The following is a 21,069-nucleotide window of genomic DNA, read 5'->3' as shown; positions in this document are numbered from 1 at the left end:
CACACTGGCAGACTAATTGCATCTACTGTTCAAATATATATTTTTTTTTTCTTTTATTCAACAAGTATGCATTAAATTGTTTTAAAAAAATGACAGTAAAGACATTATTAATGTTCGTTTGAACTTTCTGTTTATCAAAGAATCCTGAAAAATCTATCATGGTTTCCGCAAAATATTAGTTGCACAAAGTTTTCAACATTGATAAGCAAAATCAGCATTTTAGAATGATTTCTGAAGGATCATGTAACACTGAAGAATTGATTTTGAAGAGAATTGATGCTAAAAATTCATTGGTGACATTTTAAAACAGAATACAGTTACTTTAATATTAATTTTTTTTTTTGAACAAATAAATGTAGGCCTATACAATGTACATATATATAGAGAGAGAGAGAGAGGAATTGGAGAAATAATATATTTTTTAATTATTATTTATCAATGAATAAAAAATTTAAATATTGTCGCTGTCAGGAACCTTTCGACATTTTTATTTGTTTATTTATCATAATTCCACTATTTGTCACCCATCACTTCAGTCTGTGGGTTTAACAAATATTTAACCAATAAAAAGTACTAAAAAGAGCTTGTGACTCCATTGGCTCCTCATACGAGGGACATTTGGTCCTCACTAGCGCTGGTTACGTTTTCATCACCTGCAAGCTATTAAGTTTATTGTAGCTATTCACTTATTGTGAAATATTATGACACCCAAATAGTGAGGACATTTCACTGGTCCTCACCAGTTAAAAAGGCTTATAAGTCGGCCAAAACATGTTTTTATTTAAATCCAGTGTTTTGCACGTTTCTGTGAGGGGTTGTGTTAGGTCATGGAAAATATAATTAACCTAATATACTGAAAGAAACGTGTGTGTGTGGGCAATTTGCCTATTTTTGTTGGCTTACGTACAAATTCAGAATATGTAAAAAAAAAAAATAATAATAATAATAATTTAAAACCTAAACAAACTGCAAAACTACCAAACAAGACAAAATAGAAAACATTTTCAAAATACTTTTTATTCAAAGGGATTTGATATTGTACACCAACTCTGAATCACAGTGTGTGATTGTCCCTTAAGATCAGATAGCACAATATATGCCGCAATGCTCATCAAAAACGTCTGTTAAAGAGGTTTGAACATTTCTTACTCAAAAGACTAAACAGAAAACACGTTCTCATTTAAAAAAAAAAAAAAAACACAAAAAAAACCCCCTAAAATCTGAGAAACATTATCCTGGATGACATAACTCCGTACGCTGTGATCCGAACATTACAAGAACAAAGGCTTTTGGTTTCCCCCAACCGACCGAACGCTCAGTCATCTCAGTCGCTGTCGTCATCAGATCCTCTGTTGGAGGCTTCATTGTTGGACCCCTCGGGCTCAGATTCGTTCTCGGACCTCTGCGGAGAGCCCTCGTTCTCTGACGCCGGGGCCGGAGACCCGGCCGGAGACCCAGCCGGAGACCCAGCCGGGGATTCATCATCAGAGCCTTCGGAGCGGCTCTTTTTGCTCTCGTTGTCCGACTGCTCGGAGTCGGATTGCTGCTGCGGTCTCCTCCTCTTCACCGGGCGATCACTGCCGGACTCATCCTCGTCTGAGTTGGCGGAGCGCTGGGGGCTGCCGGCCTCGCTGCCGGATCGGTTCCGCTCCTCGTTGGAATCGCTGTCAGAAGCGATGCGTTTCCTGTGGCTTTCGTCATCGTCTGAACCCGAGCCGCTGTGCCTGGTGTTCCTGGACATAAAATCCACAACATTAGGAAATGAATAAACTTTAAGTAGCGTTGAAACTGAAGTAATGACATAGGGGTGGGCGACACCGGTGTAGATTTTGGACTATCGCGTGTATCGCGGTTACGCTCCCGTGACGTTTGCATGTGTTTTTAAAGCTACACTGTGTAATATTTTAAGTTGATTTTTTAGCAAAAAACACGTTATTTCAAAATGATACGTTCTCATTAATGTGTAATCACTTCAACCAACTAATTAAGTATTCTCGTAAGTGTATAATCTGCCATTTAGAATACATATGAGCGAGTCGCTCGAATGGCGGAAGCCATGTTGCGCATCCAAATTGAAAATACATTAGATAAAGAGGGACATACAAGCTTCGTCTTTCGCGTTCTTACACGCAGTGGCACCGTGATGAATGCGAGAGGGAGATTTGCTCGCGTTTGCCGGCAGATTTGAAATAATACGGCCACCGTAGGTGTTAAAACGCACTCGAAATGGGAGGAGCTAGAAAGTAATATTCAGTTGGTAGTCATATACAATTTCACCGCTAGATGGGAGTCCTAGATGGGAGTTTAACAGTTACTTAATTGTCACCATAATGTGCCGTAATGATGTAATGGATACAATTTCAAAGTTATTTTCAAAGGATGATTTACTCTACTTTTATCGCTACTGTAGACATCAGTGTTTATATCCGACCTATAAACTTCTGTGATAATATGAACATTTGTAACAGAAATACTGATAGTGTGATGTTGAAAAGATGTGTGATTGTGAAGCTGTTTAATGCCTATACATGACAACTGCTCTCTCTGGGTCAGCGGGATTTTAACGATTAATCGTGAAGCTCTAATTAATGCAAGCATTTAAGTTCAGATCTATGCATGACAGTTAACAGGCTCATTTAAATAATGAAACGCATGCATGGAGGAAATATACAGGGTGGATTCCTCAAGTGACCGTCTCTTACCTGTCTTCTGCTATTTTCAGGCCATCCTCATCGGAGGAGGAATCGGAGGATGAAATGATGGCCTTGGACTTGATCTTCCCTTTAAGAGACGGCGGCATGCGCTCTGGCTTGGACTTAAAAAAAGAAAAATGCAATTAGATGTAAATCTCTACATCCAGGAACACTTGCACATTAAGCGGAGCATCTGTACCTTCTCGGCCCTCTTGCGCTCTCTGGGTTTGCGCTGCTTTTTAGGCCTTGAGCCTCCTTCCTCATCATCTGAACCAGCTGGTCTGTGGAGGCAAGACAAACACACTGAAACTCAACCTGGCCCAGCTTGAGTCGGCTTTAACTACAAATCACTAGGGATCAGAAAATATATCATTATTAATATTATTAACATCATTAAAAAATATTTGATTTATAATTAAATTTAAAGAATTTATAACTACTCAATTAGATGACAAAAAAACTAACAAATACAAGTTCAACATGATCATATTTTGCACCTTTTGAAGCAAAAGAATAGCATTGCTAAAAAAAAAAAAAGATTTTAAATTTAAATGTATAATCATTCAGTTACATAAATCAAACTAAGGTCAAAACCTAGAGTTAAGGATTTAAGAAAGTTTCTGAGCTCGGTCATATTTTATTGCACTTTTTCGCCTATATGTAAAACTCTTGATCATATGGATTCCTATTGAAATTACTGGATTTTGCCCATGAAATTTTGATTAGCAAGGGTAAATGTGTCCACCGTTGTTATTATTAGATAAAATAAAATTAGATTGTGTCAATTAGTTCCCAAGGCAGCATTTCTAATTTTTGTTTAGTTTAAGTTCAAGCACTAAAACTACTAACTAGAAATGAAATAAATCAAAACTAATGCTGAACTAAAACTATAACTGAAATAAAAAAATTAATTAAACCTACAGTGATATAAAAAAAACTAATAAAAATGACAAAAGCACATAAACTTAACTTTTTAACTATACTGAGAGTATAAAAATAAAAGCCAATTCACAATATTAATACAAACTATAAAGGTTTATGAATAATGCTAAAATAACACCGCATTCCACCACAATCTGCTCTCGTTAATGTTTACCTCCTCCTCTTCTTCCGGGGTTTCTTCTCTCCATCCTCTCCTGCATCCTCAACTTCACTGCCGCTCCCAACTTTCTTCTTCTTCTTCCTCTTCATTGGCAGGTCTTCATCAGAGTCATCATTGACAAAGTCATCAAAATCGCCTCCTTTTTTGCGCTAATAAAGAGTTAAAATGAACATGTAAATAACTGTCTTGCGTTTTTAATTACTAGATCCCAGCTCTCCAGAAAAGCTCACCCGTCCACTGCCTCCTTTCCTCTTCTCCTTTGCCGAATCCTTCATTCCCTCAGAGAAGGTGAGCAGGTTCTTGGTCTTCTCCACATACTGGGCTCTCTGCTCGAGCAGCTTCTTCTGCTCCTCAGCCACTCTGCTCTTCCTCTCCTCCTGTTCTTTCATCACTTGCTGCCGCAGTGTGTCTCTCTCCAGCTCCTGTTTGGCACGATGCTCCTTCTCCTCCTCATCTTGTTTACGAGCTCGGGCCACATGGTACTGAGCCTGGCTTAGCAAGTCAGAGCACTGCCTGAGAGACAAAACATACATCTATACTAATCAGATCGCTGGAGATTCTGTCATCATTTATTCCCACTCAAGTCATTCAAAAACCTTCAAAAATCAACCTTTCTGTTTCCAAAAAACAGATCCCCAGTTTCACAGATGAGGCTTAAGTCTTATCCCAGACTAAAATGCATGTTTGAGCTGTTTTAACTTGTATTGACAGATATTAAAATATGTCAGTGTCAGTGTTTTGTCTCAAGATGCACACCAGGAATGTTTTTTTTATAAGGCCCATTTATAAAAGCTACTTAAATGTCCTAATTGAACTAAGGCCTAATCCTGGCTTAATCTAAACCCTGTCTGTGAAACCAGGCCAGAAAGAACAAACATAGAAAGGAATGAAGAATGGATCGAACAAAAGACCCATAATGGATGGAAGGAAGGAAGGAACGAAGTATGGAAGAAATGAAGAAACAAAAGAGGATGGATGAATAGAAGGATGGGAAAAACTAATGATGATGATGGATGGAAGGGAGACCAAACGAAGGATGGAAGGAACTAACAAACGATGGATGGAAGGATGAAATGGACAAACGAATGAAAAAAGGATGGATGAAGGAACAAACAAATGCACGATGGGTGGAAGGAAGGAAGGGACGGACGGACGGACAGAATGGATGAACAAAAAATGGATGGATGGAAGGAATGAACGAACAAAGGATGGATAGAAAGGAGGAAGGAAGGATGGATGGACAGACAGGTGGAATGAATAAACAAACGATGGATGGACAGATGGATGGATGAAAAGAACAACGAAATGAATGATGATGAAGGAAGGAAAGAACAAACAAAGGATGGAAGGATGAAAGGGACAAACGAATGAAAAAAAGATGGATGAAGGAACAAACAAATGCACGATGGGTGGAAGGAAGGAAGGGACGGACGGACAGAATGGATGAACAAAAAATGGATGGATGGAAGGAATGAACGAACAAAGGATGGATAGAAAGGAGGAAGGAAGGATGGATGGACAGACAGGTGGAATGAATAAACAAACGATGGATGGACAGATGGATGGATGAAAAGAACAACGAAATGAATGATAATGAAGGAAGGAAAGAACAAACGAAGGATCGAAGGAACTAACAAACGATGGATGGAAGGATGAAAGGGACAAACGAATGAAAAAAGGATGGATGAAGGAACAAACAAATGCACGATGGGTGGAAGGAAGGAAGGGACGGACGGACGGACAGAATGGATGAACAAAAAATGGATGGATGGAATGAACGAACAAAGGATGGATAGAAAGGAGGAAGGAAGGATGGATGGACAGACAGATGGAACGAACAAAGGGTGGAATGAATAAACAAACGATGGATGGATAGATGGATGGATGAAAAGAACAACGAAATGAATGATGATGAAGGAAGGAACAAACGAAGGATGGAAGGAACGGACAATCAAAGGATGGATGGATGGGATGAACGGATAAACAAAGGATGGAAGGAAGGATGGAAAGAATGAACAAATAAATGATGAAGAAAGGAAGGAACAGATACGCAAATGATGAAAGGAACAAAGAAACGAGCAATTGAAGGAAAGAATGAATAATGGAACGAATGAACGATCGAAGGAAGGAATGAACGAACAAACAATGGCTGAAACCAACGATGGATGGATGTATATATATACATATATCTATATAAAAACATTAAGCATGCCATATTTTCAGACTGGCTGGGATTTTGTTGTCCCGCAGTTCTGGGGAGTTTGTCTGAATCGTGCAGTAAGACGAAACTTCCAGAACAAAAGTCTGTGACTGTGAAAAGCAACTTTACCTGGCTTCACTCGCGGCCAGCGCTAGGTCAAACCTCATTTTGTCTCCAGCCTTACTGAGGTAGCTGAAGTACCTGTGAGAACAACAACAGACAGTTATGAGTAGTGCGTCACAGGTCATGGAGTTCACACACACACACACACACACACACACACACACCTGTGAGCCAACTCCAGCTCCTTCACTGCACTCAACACAGCCTTCAGATTACTCTTCTCATCCTTCAGCACCAGCGTGGCCAACCTCTGCAGAACCAGCGCCACGTTAAACAGCAGCACAGTGTCATTGGGAGCCACATGACGAGCCTGGAGGAAAACAAGTCAGAAACATTTACACTTAATGTAAGAAGAGCTCCTCGAGCTCCTCCCGTCCCATTTTAGGGCAAAATCGGGTCCATCAGAGACGTCCAATAGATTTCTTAGGCGCGCCGAAAGAACACCACAGACACAGTGTAATCACCGTGAGTAAATCTGGGAGTTGTGAAAAATATGATACACCGGTGGTTTGCCAGATGAGAAGTTTATCTATGTATTTATCTTTTCATTTCTTTTATAACCGTTTTAATTTTCCTTACATTTTGTGATTATTTTAATTCCTTTCTGTAAAGCACTTTGAATTGCCATAGCGTATGAAATGTGCTATATAAATAAACTTGCCTTGCCAATTAGGACTGCTAATAGATTCAAATATTTTAAATAATGCAATCTAAATAATTATTCATACTTAATACAATATTAATAAAAAATAGTCATAAAACATTTTGGGGGCATTAATCTCATATCAATGTAATGAAAACACCTTTAAAATGTTTTTCTTTTCAAAATGTACATTGTTTTAATGAATTTGGTCTGAACTTAAAGGGATAGTTCACCCAAAAATGAAAATTACCCCATGATTTACTCACCCTCAAGTCATCCTAGGTGTATATGACATTCATTCTTTTCGATAAGTTTGTGTAAGAAAATTAAATTCATATTTAACACGTTACAAAGATGCACTTTTATCATGGATAGATGCACTTTGATTGACTTCAAAACAGAAACGGCCATTCACTGCCATTATACAGCTTGGAAGAGCCAGGACATTTTTAATAGAACTCTGATTGAATTCGTCTGAATAAAGAAAGTCATATACACCTAGGATGACTTGAGGGTGAGTAAATCATGGGCTAAGTTTCATGTTTGGGTGAACTATCCATTTAATATGCAACACGTCAAATTAATTGTTCAATACTATGTACTGAATTATGCAACATATTAAATAATATAATATTATTCAGCTTAATAATATAGTCTATTTGACATAATTATAAGAGGCAGCCTGATTTATAATACAAGACAAATACAACCTAGAGTCACTGTAATAAAGCAGAGATCCCCCCCCCCCCCCCCCCCCAAAAAAAATCTTAGCTAAACCGCTTAAACCTAAAATACTTACTTTTAAACTATTTCAATAATTCACCAAAATTTGCATGTTCACAGTTCTCTGAAGTTGGTTAATGGTCATATGACATGCAGGTAAACAATTTTCTTTAGCTTTTTTATTTTTTCATTTTAAAATTAGTTTTAATTTGCTTTTCATAAAATCCAGTTTGGGAAACCCTGCAGCAAAGAAAAGAAAATGCCAAGTTGCATGAAGATTTCCCCACCCTGAGAAGAGTCTGTTTGCACTCCTGCAGCTTGCCACATTTGAAGAGCGCTCGGGCCAGGTACAGCAACACCTCTGTGTTCTGATATTTGTAGAATTTCTTCAAGCAGTTTTCATACTGAAGAGAAAAAACAGGCGGTGAGTACAGATCCACAGCGAAACCCTCCCCGTTCAGAGGAGTTTTCCTCCAGTTTATTCTCTCACCATCTGCACAGCGCTGATGTACTGCTTCTGCTCCACATAGATGTGTGCAAGATTCAGCCAGACATCACTGATCTCTGCTGTGGCCTCTCTGACCTGGGCAAAGACATCCCGAGCCTCTCGGAAATAACCCTTATGTGCCAACACAGCCCCTGCGTCACACAGCAGAAACATGCTCACGATGAGCTGAAGCACAGCGATGGGTAAACACAAGTCCACTTTAACCACGTCTACACCACGAAAGCAATCCGGTCAAATGCATTTTCAAATGCTCAAATTGTTTTAGACCCCGTTTACACCTGTATTTAGCCTCGTACACTTGTGACCCGATCGACCAAACCGCATCTTAAAGGATTAGTTCACTTTCAAAAAATGCATTGCTGATAATTTACTCACCCCGATGTCATCCAAGATATCCATGTCTTTCTTTCTTCAGTCGAAAAGAAATGAAGGTTTTTGAGGAAAACATTCCAGGATTTTTCTACACAGAATGGACTTCAATGGCAACCAACTATACCAATGTTCAAAGAAGGTTCAAATGTCCCTCTCAATGCAGCTTCAAAGTCTCGACACAATCCCAGTCGAGAAATAAGGGTCTTATCTAGCAAAACGATCTGTCATTTTCTAGAAAAAATAAAATATACATATACTTTTTAACCACAAATGCCCGTCTTGTACCATCTCTGAGATGCGCCACGTATTACGTCATCACGTTGGAAAGGTCACACATTTTTTTTTTAAATAATAATAATAAAATTAAAACAAAGATGTCGGACGATTTTGAAGTTGGAGGAGAAAATGAGATGACATTTTTCGCCCTTCCCTACCTTTTTGAACCGGAGTACACAGACAAATAACTTAGACAGATGACGTAACGCATAACCTTTCCAATGTGATGACGCAATGCGTGGCATATCTTTTTTTTAGGGCTGTCAAACGATTAATCGCGATTAATCGCATCCAAAATAAAAGTTTGTTTTTACATAATATATGTGTGTGTCCGGTGTATAATTATTTTCTATATATAAATACACACACATGCATGTATATATTTAAGAAATATTTGCATGTATATACTGTGTATATATATTTATAATATATATAATTTATATTATATATAAATATTTTATATATAAATAACACATTTTTCTTAAATATATATACATGTGTGTGTATTTATATATAGAAAATAATTATACTCCATACACACACATATATTATGTAAACACAAACTTTTATTTTGGATGCGATTAATCGCGATTAATCGTTTGACAGCCCTACTTTTTTTTTTTTTTTTTTTAGAAAATGACTGATCATTTCGTTAGATAAGACCCTTATTTCTCGACTGGGATCGTGTCGAGACTTTGAAGTTGCATTGAGACGGACATTTGAACCTTCTCTGAACATTGGTATAGTTGGTTGCCATTGAAGTCCATTCTGTGTAAAAAAATCCTACAATGTTTTCCTCAAAAACCTTAATTTCTTTTCGACTGAAGAAAGAAAGACATGGATATCTTGGATGACATCGGGGTGAGTAAATTATCAGCAAAAATTTTTTTGAAAGTGAACTAATCCTTTAATACCAGGTGTAAACGGCCTAAGTCTATACTGCTAGTTACGGGTCTAGCCTTGCAAGGCCAATTAAAAAGCAGATAAAGCACCTATTCCATTGGCAGCATATAGATTTTTGGCATCATTCCTCAGAACTTGTTTGTAAATCGCCAAAGCTCGATCCTGGTGCCGCTTTTCCTGTGAAAAAAAAAAAAAAAAAGTAAATAAAACAAATTCAGGAAACACATGACGGTTTGTCAACTGAATAACGCAAGGCACCTTTTCTCTGTCTCTAGTGGGCTGATGCAGCGTCTGAAGCCACACGTTTCCCAGCGCCAGCATAGAGTAGGTGTCGTTCTGAGTTGAGGGCTGTTTAAGGATGCGTTCAAACTTCTTCTGGCCGGGTCCCCACTCCTGTTTGGCCAAGTGCAGGTTACCAATCAGCGACCAGGCGTCAGGGTGGTCCTACAAAACACATATTATTAATACAGATCTGAAGAAATCACCAAAAAAACTCAGCACACCTAAAAAAGGACAAAAAGTCTAGGTGCGTAAAGACAAGAAAAAAAGCAAATGCTTATATATAGGCCTATATATATATATATATATATATATATATATATACACATATATATATTAGGGCTGTCAAACGATTAATCGTGATTAATCGCATCCAAAATAAAAGCTTGTTTTTACATATTATATGTGTGTGTACGGTGTATAATTATTTTCTATATATAAATACACACACATGCATGTATATATTTAAGAAATATTTGCATGTATATACTGTGTATATATATATTTATATTATATATAATTTATATTATATATAAATATTTTATATATAAATAACACATTTTTCTTAAATATATATGCATGTGTGTGTATTTATATATAGAAAATAATTATACTCCATACACACACATATATTATGTAAACACAAACTTTTATTTTGGATGCGATTAATCGTGATTAATCGTTTGACAGCCCTAATACATATATGAAGAGTTCAGATGCAAAAGCCTCTAAATGCCATCTGAAATTTTCTTCTAGAATGATCATTTTTATCAAGCTCGTATATTAAAGTTCAGTTATTTCACTTAAATGGCAATGAAAATTACCTATTAATTGTCATTTAAGTGAAATTACTGAACTTAAATATACAAGCTTGATAAAAATGATCATTCTAGAAGAAAATTTCAGATGGCACTTAGAGGCTTTTGCATCTGAACTCTTCATATATATATGTAGAAATGATATATATAATGATTAGTTGTAATAATATAATATAATATTCAACTGAGAATACAAATGTTATACTAGACAATTCATCTCAAACTCAAACCATACAGAATTCCAAGGAAAGATGACTTAATTATTGTTTTTTCCATGAGATTTTTGGTCGCCATGTGCCGTTTGCAACCATGTGAGTTCTTTCTTGCACCTGGCGTTGTAATTAAGCACTGAAGAAGGTCATGTTGTTACTGAAACGTTTGCTGGTCCTAAATACAGCTGTGGTTTTTCTCACATTTGCTTTTTTGTTGTTGCTTGCAGGCCTTTTTTGCAACTTTTCACCTTTTTAGATTAACACAGATCCAGAAGAATGACAATATATGTAGGCATATGTATGGCGAGCAAGAACTATCTACCTGATTGATCTGAAGGGCTTCTTTAAACCAGTCAGAAGCTTCGTAGAAATTTCCCTTGTCACGTGCCATCGCTCCAAGACGCAAGTAACCTGTTACAAAATCAAATAAGACAAATGAGCGGACTGTTTCCTGAAAAAAGCCACACAAATTCAACACTCTGTGATGATGCATACAGTCCACATAGTTGGGATGCTCTCTCAAGATGTTCTTGTAGAGTTTCTCAGCCTCGTGAAACTCGCACATGGCTTCATAGAGTCTGGCCAGGTTATAGGAGGTTGTGACAGAGATGGCGTTGTAGTAGTGCTCATCATGCTCGCCCTCAGCTTTTGCCCTTTCCAAAGAAGCCAGGAAGTATTTCTACAAAGAAATTGAGATGTGTGATTGACTTATTTAACACATTCCTGATGCTTTTTTCCACAACCAAATTGTCCATGACATTCCATTCCAATAATTTCCAAGTCAAATGTAATTGCGGAGGTAATCAACAGCAGAACCAGAACATTAATTTAAAGGTGAAGTACGTAAGATGTTAAATACATTCCCTCAATTCAGTTTATTGTTCATTGACTACTATTAATATGCTATGTATAGGTTTATCTCCCTCAAAAGTATACACATTGAGCCTCCCAGGCACCATCAAAACATTGAGATTGACAGATCTGAGCGGACAATCTCTTTCCAGCTCAACCTATAGCAAGAGTTTGGAGGCGTGGCTAGTGTAGCAGGCGGAGCCAGAGGGCGTTTAGCTAATGAGGGACCATGACTGATGAGTTACATGGGACATTTTTTTAGCTTCGGTTAAAGGAATGCAAGACAAAATTCGACCTTCAAAGATTAGACGGGTCAAAGTGAACGGGGCATTGAGATGCAATGCGCTACAATGGACACTTCAATACCATACAACATCACCATGCACCCGTTCAGAAAGACAATTGTACAGTTCATAATGTTTACTTTGATGTGCCCAGTGTAGACAGAAACAGTTTCTGCTCATTCTAAATCAGATACAGGAAGTAGCACCGTAAAGATTACATTTATATCAATGCATTATTGAGAGAGCGATTGAAGAATGAATTCATTCTTCCTGGCAGCGTCTCTCAACTAATAGTGAAGCTGTGGGTTTTAGTTACTAAGAAATATATGCTCGAACCTTTCAGTTTCTAAGCTATTTTATTGATAAATCACAGAACAGTGTTGACAATGATTGTTGACGCTAATGATTCTGTGTGCGGATGTGTGAGCTATAGTTAGTTAGCATTTCTTCAGAACGGCGATTAACTTACGTGTACAATAAGATGTTTAAAACGTGCATTCACCCAATTTTGAGCATCCTGATGGTGTAATTAAACATGTCATGTGGAGCGCTCTCGGAGTATGCATTTATTTGTCACTTTAACTGTTCGGAAATGGAGCGAAAAATATTTCTTATACACGTACAACACGGCTAAAAGTATTCCTAGGGCCCTATTTTAACGATCTAAGCACAAGGTCCACTTCTGCAATGGCGCAGTCTATTTCTTTTGCTTTAAAATAGCAACGCGCCAATAATGCACCTGAACACACCTCGTTTTCAGACCAGCACGCCCATGGGTGCACAAATGGGCGCAAATGCATTTGCTATTTAAACAACGTGGCGCAGGACGTGAAAATGATAACTGCGTCAGGCTGAAACTAGCAAAAAACACTTGCATCACGCTTGGCACTGCATTGCGCCGGGTGTAAGATAGGGCCCTTTATGTGTTGGACCGTTCATTAAAAGTAGCCAACTTTTACCTGTTGAGACATGTCTTCACAAACCCAGTAAAAGCTATTTGTGATGTTTTGAGTATGGAGAGGCGTGACACATGAAAGGGGTGTTTGCAAGGTTGCTGGAAAATATGTTTTATTTTTGTAACTCCGCTAAGTGCCACTAGTGTCGCAGAAACAACATACTTCACCTTTCATTTGAGCCAAAAATTTATTTTTTACCTTGGCCTCGCCGAGGTTTCCCAATCTGAAGTGTAAAGCCCCCAAATTATTGAGGATCTCAGGGGGAACATCAGCCTGGACCTTCTCTTGAAGGATGCGAGTGGCAGTGCCATATGCGGATAGAGCACCCTGCAGGAAAGATGGGCGATTCACAGTGAGAGAGGTGTATGTTACACGAGTCAAAACACAAGCGCGTGTAGAAATAGCACTGTTACCTGAATGTCTGTTTGTTCTAAAATTTGGGCGAGCTCAATCCAGGCTTCCACATCATCGGAATATTGTACTGTGACTTTTTTCAGATGTTCCTAGAAGTAAAAAAAAACAGACTTATAATCTCTGAGAAAAGCATTTTTTTGTAATTCAGTTTTTGATATGTAATGTCTTACTTTAGCAATGTCTCTCTTCTCCTGGTCATCCGATGTGGCATAAAGTGACCCAAGGATTTTCATGGTTTCATAATTGTTGGGATATGCCTTCAGGACCTTTTCAAAGCACTGCGCAGCGTTCTCCTTGTCTCTACGATACACATACATCTGGCCCAGGCCAAAGAAGGGCAGTACAAAAGTAGATGAAGCAAACTGAGTGGCCTGATAGTAGTACTGGAAGGCTTGGTCGTAGTCCTCCTAAAAGCAAAGATGTGTGCAAGTTTATTACCAATGGTCTCTACGATTAACTTAGGCTTCCGATGCTTTTGGGAAATGCAGCCCAGGTCAATTCATGTTTGGCCTCGGTACACATTATTAATCTTCAAATATTTGAAAGTAAATTTCAAATGAATATTACACTTGATACTTAAGTTTGTCTAAAATCTATCTATCTATCTAGTCATGCCTATTTATTTATTTATTTGCTATATAGCCATGTTATAGGTGAGATAATATACAGTTAGTTAATAGTGCAAAATAATGACCGTTCAATACAAGTGATCCCAGACCTCAACACTCCTGATCATCCTTTTGGCATCAGCGTTGTTATTGTTAACTAAAACAAACTACTTCAAATCTGTTTTGGAAACTGAAATTGAGCTGAAATAAAATAAGATTAAATATAAATATTAGATGAAAAATGTAAGCAAAATGTAAAATTTTGCTACCTGAAATAAATTAATTTAAGTATTGCTATTACTACAATTGAGATGAACATTAATTAAAAGCTATAAAACCCTTATAAAAGCAATAAAAGCAATTAACAAAATTATTAAAACTATAATATAAAAAAATATATAAAATAAAAGTCAAATTCAAAATATGCGTTATATTTAGTGGTCGACTGATATATCGCCAAGGCCGGTATATATCGGGCGATATTTGGCATTTTTAAAATATCGGCATCGGCCGATCAGTTTTTCTGTATTGGAAGCAGGACTTTTATTTTGGCGGCGCTGTATGTAAAATTAGCGTTACCTTGTCTTTATTTGAAAAAATATGATTACCAGAGCGCATGAAAATACCAGATTACTGAGTGCCCTGTTACAGTGTTTACTTCCTTTTTATTCACGTTCATATATTTTTAAACAATTACTTTATTTGTGAAAAATACTGAGATAGGACTGCAGATTCAAGAAGTTGCCATCTAAAGTATAAGCATGTTTATTTTAAAGATTTGTTTTCTAATTTATTTCTAATTTATTAAATATTGATTAAAATAAATATAAAGTATATATATTAGGGCTGTCAAAAGATTAATCGCATCCAAAATAAAAGTTTGTGTTTACATAATATATGTGTGTGTACTGTGTATAATTATTTTGTATATATAAATACACACATGCATGTATATATTTAAGAAATATTTGCATACATATACTGTATATATATTTATATAGTTTATATTATATATAAATATAATTTTTTTTATATATAAATTACAAATTTTTCTTAAATATATACATGCATGTGTGTGTATTTATATATACAAATTTAATTATACACAGTACACACACATATATTATTAAAAACAAACTTTTATTTTGGATGCGATTAATCGCGATTAATCTTTTGACAGCCCTAATATATATATATATATATATATATAGGCCACCCTGCTCACTAAGATATCGGCATCGGCCATCGAAAAAACAATATCGGTCGACCACTAGTTATATTTCTCATTTACAAAATATATACCCATACTGGTTATTTACTATTTCTCAAATGAAATAAGACCTTTTCTTACCTGGACATGGAAGGAGCGAGCTAACTGATAGCAGCTCTCAGCTTGCATAGCCTCCACCTCTGTGTTGTGAAACGCATGAAGAGCCAGATGCTGCACTTTGCTGTAGTCCTGAAAACCACAAAGAACATATAAAGTACAAGATCTCCACTTCTACACTGTAGATCTCGAGAGGGATCTAGCTTTACCTTTTTGAAGAAGAAATGATTGGCGAGGTGATTGAGCACCATAGGGTTGCTGGGGTCAATGGTGTAGGCTCTGGAAAGCAGCTGCACGCCGTTCTTGATGGAGTCGGCCTCTTTATTGTTGAGCTCCAGCACAGCCAAACCCACCAATGCTCCCACACATTTGGAGTTGAGCTCCAGAGCTCGCCCAAAAGCCAAGCGAGCTTTCTCTAGTTTGCTGAGCTTGACAAAGCAGTGGCCCATGCCTAGTCTCACCTCAGCTGCAATAAGACAATCACACAGAAATGAGCTCCGTCAGTCTTGACCAGATAAAAGGTTAACCTGTTGACCGGCACTTTGGAACACAGACTTATGATAGTACGGTCGCTAATAGAGCTGTCAAAATAAAATATTCATTTATTTGAATAGTTATAGGGTTAATTCACCCAAAAATGAAAATTCTGTCAGTAATCACTCACCCTCATGTTGTTCCAACCCCGTAAGTCTTTCGTTCATCTTCGGAACACAAATCACTCGTCTCGCTTGTAATTGAAACTTGCTGGCCCAGAAAGTTAGTAAAGACAATGTTTAAAATAGTCCAAGTGACTACAGTGGCTCAACCATAGGACGTAGGCTCACTATTGGCCGACGCTGGTCATGTGTGTGATGCTGGCCAATAGTGAGCCTACGTTCTGACGTACAACCCAGAAGCGCTGCGCTGTTACACTATGTGAACTCACTCAGGCCCACACAGAAGAAAATGAATAGTTGAATAAAGTTGTTATTTTTGTTTGTTTTTCCACACAAAAAGTATTCTCATCGCTTGATAAACTTATGGTTGAGCCACTGTAGTCACTTGGACTATTTTAAACATTGTCTTTACTAACTTTCTGGGCCGGCAAGTTTCAATTACATTGAAGCCTAATGGAGGAGTGATCCAGCTCTCAGATTTCATCAAAAATATCTTAATTTGTGTTCTGAAGATGAGCGAAAGTCTTACGGGGTTGGAACAACATGAGGGTGAGTAATTACTGACAGAATTTTCATTTTTTGGTGAAATAACCCTTTAAGCTTATGTCTCCTCATATTGGCTAGCATCACAGAATATGATCACGCTATTGATTCCGCTCACCGGCTCTGCGAACCGAGAGAGAGTGAACAACCGAAGATGGTCAGCATCTAAACCTATCCTATGATCAGGTCAACAAGTAAAGGATAATAGTATTTTCAACATCTGGCAAACTCACCTGGACAGCCAGGGTTAGTGCGAAGAGCTTTCTTGTAGTAGGCTAGAGCTCCCCTGTAATCCTTTTTGTTGAAGGAGATACACGCCTTACCTGTTGAAGGACATAAACATAAATTATCATTCATAAGACAATATCTATCAATAACCATGAAACAGCATTCACATCCAATCTAACTTCCCTATTACGCTTACATAATAATGTGACTAATGTGGACTGATAACTGCACATAAAGACTAGGAACATTTATTACAGGATATCATACTTTTTAAGACCTTCACAAATAAAATTAATACAGTATATCTGTACAAAACAAACCATGTACACTATCGGTCAAAAGTTTGGGTCTCTTATTCTCACCAAAGCTGCATATATTTAATCAAAAGTACAGTAAAAACAATAATATTGTGAAATACTATTACAATTTAACAGAACTATTTTCCATTTTAATCATTTTGAAATGTAATTTATTCCTGTGATCAAAGCTGTATTTTCAGCATCATTACTCCAGTCTTCAGAGTCACATGATCCTTCAGAAATCATTCTAATATGTTGATTTGATTTCTTATTATTATCAGTGTTTAAAACAGTTTTTGCTGCGTAATATTTTTGTGGAAACCCCAATTTAAAACTTTGGGGTCAGTAAAAAAGAAAGATACTTTTATTCAGCGAGGATGCATTAAATTCATCAAAAGTGACAGTAAAGACAAAAAAATACAAAAAAATATATATTTCAAATAAATGCCTTTCTTTTGAACTTTCTATTCATCAAAGTATCCAGAAAAAAATTAATCACATTAAGCAGCCCAACTGTTTTCAATAATAATAAGAAATGTTTCTTAAGGTCTCTGTTTTAAGTTGTAATGATATTTCACAATATTACTGTTTTTACTGTATTTTTGATTAAAAATAATGCAGCCTTGGTGAGCAGAAAAGACGTCTTTCAAATACATTACAAAAAATCTTAATTATCACAATTACTTAATTATTACAAGAGCACTGTGTTTTGACTTTTGACATTTATTTAATTCAATGAGCTCATATAGTATAAAGTTTAATAACCACATTAGGCGATATCATATTTTACTGTCCCCACATTTAACATATAATCTAAGACCTCTTAAAATTATAATTTATAACGTTAAATCAAATCAAACTGGAATTAAGAAATATTAAAGGTAAGCAAGGTGGATTTTGATTTCATGTTGGCTTTAAATCAGACATTAAAGTATGTAACGATCATGTGACTTTTACCCAGGAGTGCAGGGATGTTGTTTGTCGACTGGTTAAGAACAAACTGGAACTGAGCGTCTGCTTGATCCATCTTATCTCCTTCCAGGAGACAAAAGCAAGCTCTTCCCAGCAGATGGCTCTGTGGAAATGAGAAATATCATAAGGATAAACATCCCTATAGTAATAAAAAAATAACAGCGATTTCTACAATATGACTATGAACCCTGATTTACCTGATCGTACATGATGATCTTGTCTGCCATGGTGTACAGAAGAGTGGACTGGTTGATGAGGTCCTTCTTTGCATCCTTGTTCTTCTCCTTTCGAGCCTGTTGTACATAATAAGCAGCGAGTGTGTCCAAACACGTCATCTGGTCCTTCTCGTGGTCTCTGTAATCGAGGTTTCCATCAATGCGTGCCGCCTCCAGAAGCTTGACAAAATCCTCTGTCTTGCCTTGTTTGTAGTACTCCAACTGAAAAAGCAATAGTCGTGAGATTTCTGTGCACCAGAAAACCCTAATGAAGTCATCACACACAAGCTTGTCACTTACAGCGAGTGCAATCCATATGTGGAGCTGTGTGTGCTCCTGTTTGAGGATACTGATGACTTCATCTCCTTCTGGAAGCTGGTCGAAGTCAAGCTCAATGACCTGAGAAAGAAAAAACATATGAACTCATATATATCAGCCACCATATCTGCATCGGCCGATACATGTTCATTTTTAATGTTATCGGCCTGATAAGAAAATTTGGCCGATATATTAGAGCCGATAAATATTGGATTATTTCCTTCAGATGTGCACTGTTCGTCATGATGGTTTTGAATTGCTTGAAATATGATTGAAATCATTTCAAAAAAGAAAAATACAGTTAAGTGCAACATGTGCAGCACGAGTCTGTCATATAAGCTACATAAAATTATAATGAGAACATTATTATTGTGTGCTTAGGGCATTGCTTTTAATGGTGGGACTTTTGTTTTTGTAATCAGGCTCTCAAACATTATATAAAAATTTTGATTATATCGGTTATTGGCTTTCAAATATAGAGAATTATCAGTATCGGCCAAAATGTTCATTTCAGTGCATCCCTATGTGTGAGCCGTTACTGAGGAAAATAGGATCAAATTCCACCAGTGAGTTCGGCTGAAACGGACAGTAGAGCTCAAATAGCTGCAATAAATAATACAATAATAAAAATATATATAATATAATAAAATCATGGTTTTTGGTAAAAAAAAAAAATCCCTGAGACATGTTGCACGGCATGACAAATTAATAATAATAATGATGAAAAATATACAATGATATGACAATAATTTAATTATTATCTTAAATTATCATATAAAAATATAATATAATCATATAATAAATATAATTTTTTGTTGTAAAAATGCCTATTAGTCACTTACTTACTATTGAACAATTTTTTAGATAGAATTAAAACATTTATTTACAAAAAGAAGTGAAGATTGTAATGTAGATTGTAAATCAAGTATTTATATTTGATTTAATTATTATAATTGTGCGTTATTATAGTCAAATGGAATGGAAAAAAATGTCAATGTTTGAACGATTTTAAATTTTACATTAAAACGCATTTGGAAACAGTATATAAAACATAACAACTTACGAACTACAGAAACAATGCTAATATGTACAATGTTGTTCAGTTGTACAATTACAAATGTTGTTGTTGTTGTTATTGTAAATAGCCCTGGCATATTTGATTATATTATATGTACTATATATATATATATATATTGCTTAACGTTAGTTCTAAATAATTAAAATTTAAATAGCACAACATATATCATATAGACATAAACGTCCAATAGGAAAGGCTTATAATATGATTGGATAATGTTTCTTGGCAGAACCATGAACTAAAAATATTTTACATCATTGCATAAGTATTGTATAATTATGACTGAGTAGCCCAAGTCTCGCGGAAGTACTTCTGTCATTCGCCTTTGTTAGTTTATGTGCACTTATCAAAAGCGCGTAAATGATAGCATGTTAGCAGATGATAGCTATTCATAGATCTGTAATAAAAATACACTCAGCACCACACAGTAATAAAACGAGTCCAAACCTCATCAGTGTCCCTCAGAGGGATTTCAATAGATCCCCGAGACATAGTTGCGACTCGAGCCTAAAACCCAATATTGCAGGTTTCGGTTTGTACTTGTTCGTAGTTCGTATCCAACAGTGATCAGAGATGCAACAGCAGCCTCTCTCTCACAAACACACACACACACACCAACTGAACCTGAACAACAAAATACACTAACACTACACTTCCGGGTTAGCGGTCAGACGCTTCAAATTAAAAGTCCTCAGAAACTCCTCATACATGCGCTTGACTCGTCCATCTTTAAATCGACAACATTTTAGTGACCTTTCTGTCTTTACTAGTTCTTTTTCTTTTTTTGGTCATCCTGCGCTGTGAAAAATGATTAAAAAATACAAACATAAATCAAAGTTAAGGAACTAAATGCTGTTAAAAATGTTTTTTTTTTAAATAGTTGAGTTGAATATAGCATGTTACACAGATAATAATAATAATGATAATAATACTAATAACAAATATACAACGATGTGATAATAATATAATTACATTTTAAATTATTATATAATATTATATAAATAAATAATAATGACCACAACAAAATATGCAATATGATAATAGTATAATAATATCTAAAATTACTAGTAGTATTACTGCTGCTGCTGCTGCTGCTGCTGCTGCTACTATACCAATAATAAATATACATTTAAATTATAATGCATAATTATATCTAAAATTATTATATAATATTAAATAGATAAATAATACTAATAATAAATATACAATGAAAAGATAATGTATATATAAATATTAATATATTATATAGATACATAATAACCGCAACAAAATATACAATATTATAATCGTATAATTATATCTAAAATTGTAATATTACTAGTGGTACTACTGCTACTAATAATGATAATATATACATATACACTCACCTAAAGGATTATTAGGAACACCATACTAATACTGTGTTTGACCCCCTTTCGCCTTCAGAACTGCCTTAATTCTACGTGGCATTGATTCAACAAGGTGCTG

At 36.1% G+C, this 21,069-nt stretch overlaps 1 protein-coding gene across 1 annotated transcript; it reads right to left on the bottom strand.

The window, feature by feature from the left end:
• Positions 1 to 997: 997 nt before the first annotated feature.
• Positions 998 to 20,228, bottom strand: ctr9 (CTR9 homolog, Paf1/RNA polymerase II complex component). Its single transcript, XM_079865568.1, has 23 exons — positions 20,050 to 20,228; positions 18,507 to 18,605; positions 18,189 to 18,428; positions 17,977 to 18,094; positions 16,726 to 16,815; positions 15,503 to 15,759; positions 15,318 to 15,425; positions 13,529 to 13,765; positions 13,358 to 13,447; positions 13,143 to 13,271; positions 11,348 to 11,531; positions 11,175 to 11,263; positions 9,802 to 9,987; positions 9,633 to 9,720; positions 7,975 to 8,123; positions 7,772 to 7,888; positions 6,283 to 6,428; positions 6,125 to 6,196; positions 4,026 to 4,308; positions 3,790 to 3,944; positions 2,893 to 2,974; positions 2,703 to 2,815; positions 998 to 1,733 (listed from the first exon to the last, which is right to left on the bottom strand). The coding sequence occupies exons 1-23, from the start codon at positions 20,092 to 20,094 to the stop codon at positions 1,325 to 1,327; spliced, it is 3,486 nt and encodes a 1,161-aa protein (XP_079721694.1). The 5' UTR covers positions 20,095 to 20,228; the 3' UTR covers positions 998 to 1,324.
• Between the last annotated feature and the right edge of the window lie 841 nt (positions 20,229 to 21,069).

The sequence above is a fragment of the Squalius cephalus genome, assembly GCF_949319135.1.
Source record: "Squalius cephalus genome assembly, chromosome: 3".
Lineage (NCBI taxonomy): Eukaryota > Metazoa > Chordata > Actinopteri > Cypriniformes > Leuciscidae > Squalius > Squalius cephalus.
The sequence above is the reverse complement of the archived record's forward strand: the minus strand, read 5'-3'. Positions and strand labels throughout refer to the sequence as shown.

Excerpts from the sequence above, each read along its gene's own strand:
- ctr9 (XM_079865568.1), bottom strand. The coding sequence starts at position 20,094 with ATGTCTCGGGGATCTATTGAAATCCCTCTGAGGGACACTGATGAG. Across the intron at positions 8,124-9,632 it reads ATATGCTGCCAATGGAATAG|GGGCTGTGTTGGCACATAAG; the intron begins GTGCTTTATCTG and ends TGTGTGACGCAG. Across the intron at positions 2,816-2,892 it reads AGCGCAAGAGGGCCGAGAAG|TCCAAGCCAGAGCGCATGCC; the intron begins GTACAGATGCTC and ends TCTTTTTTTAAG.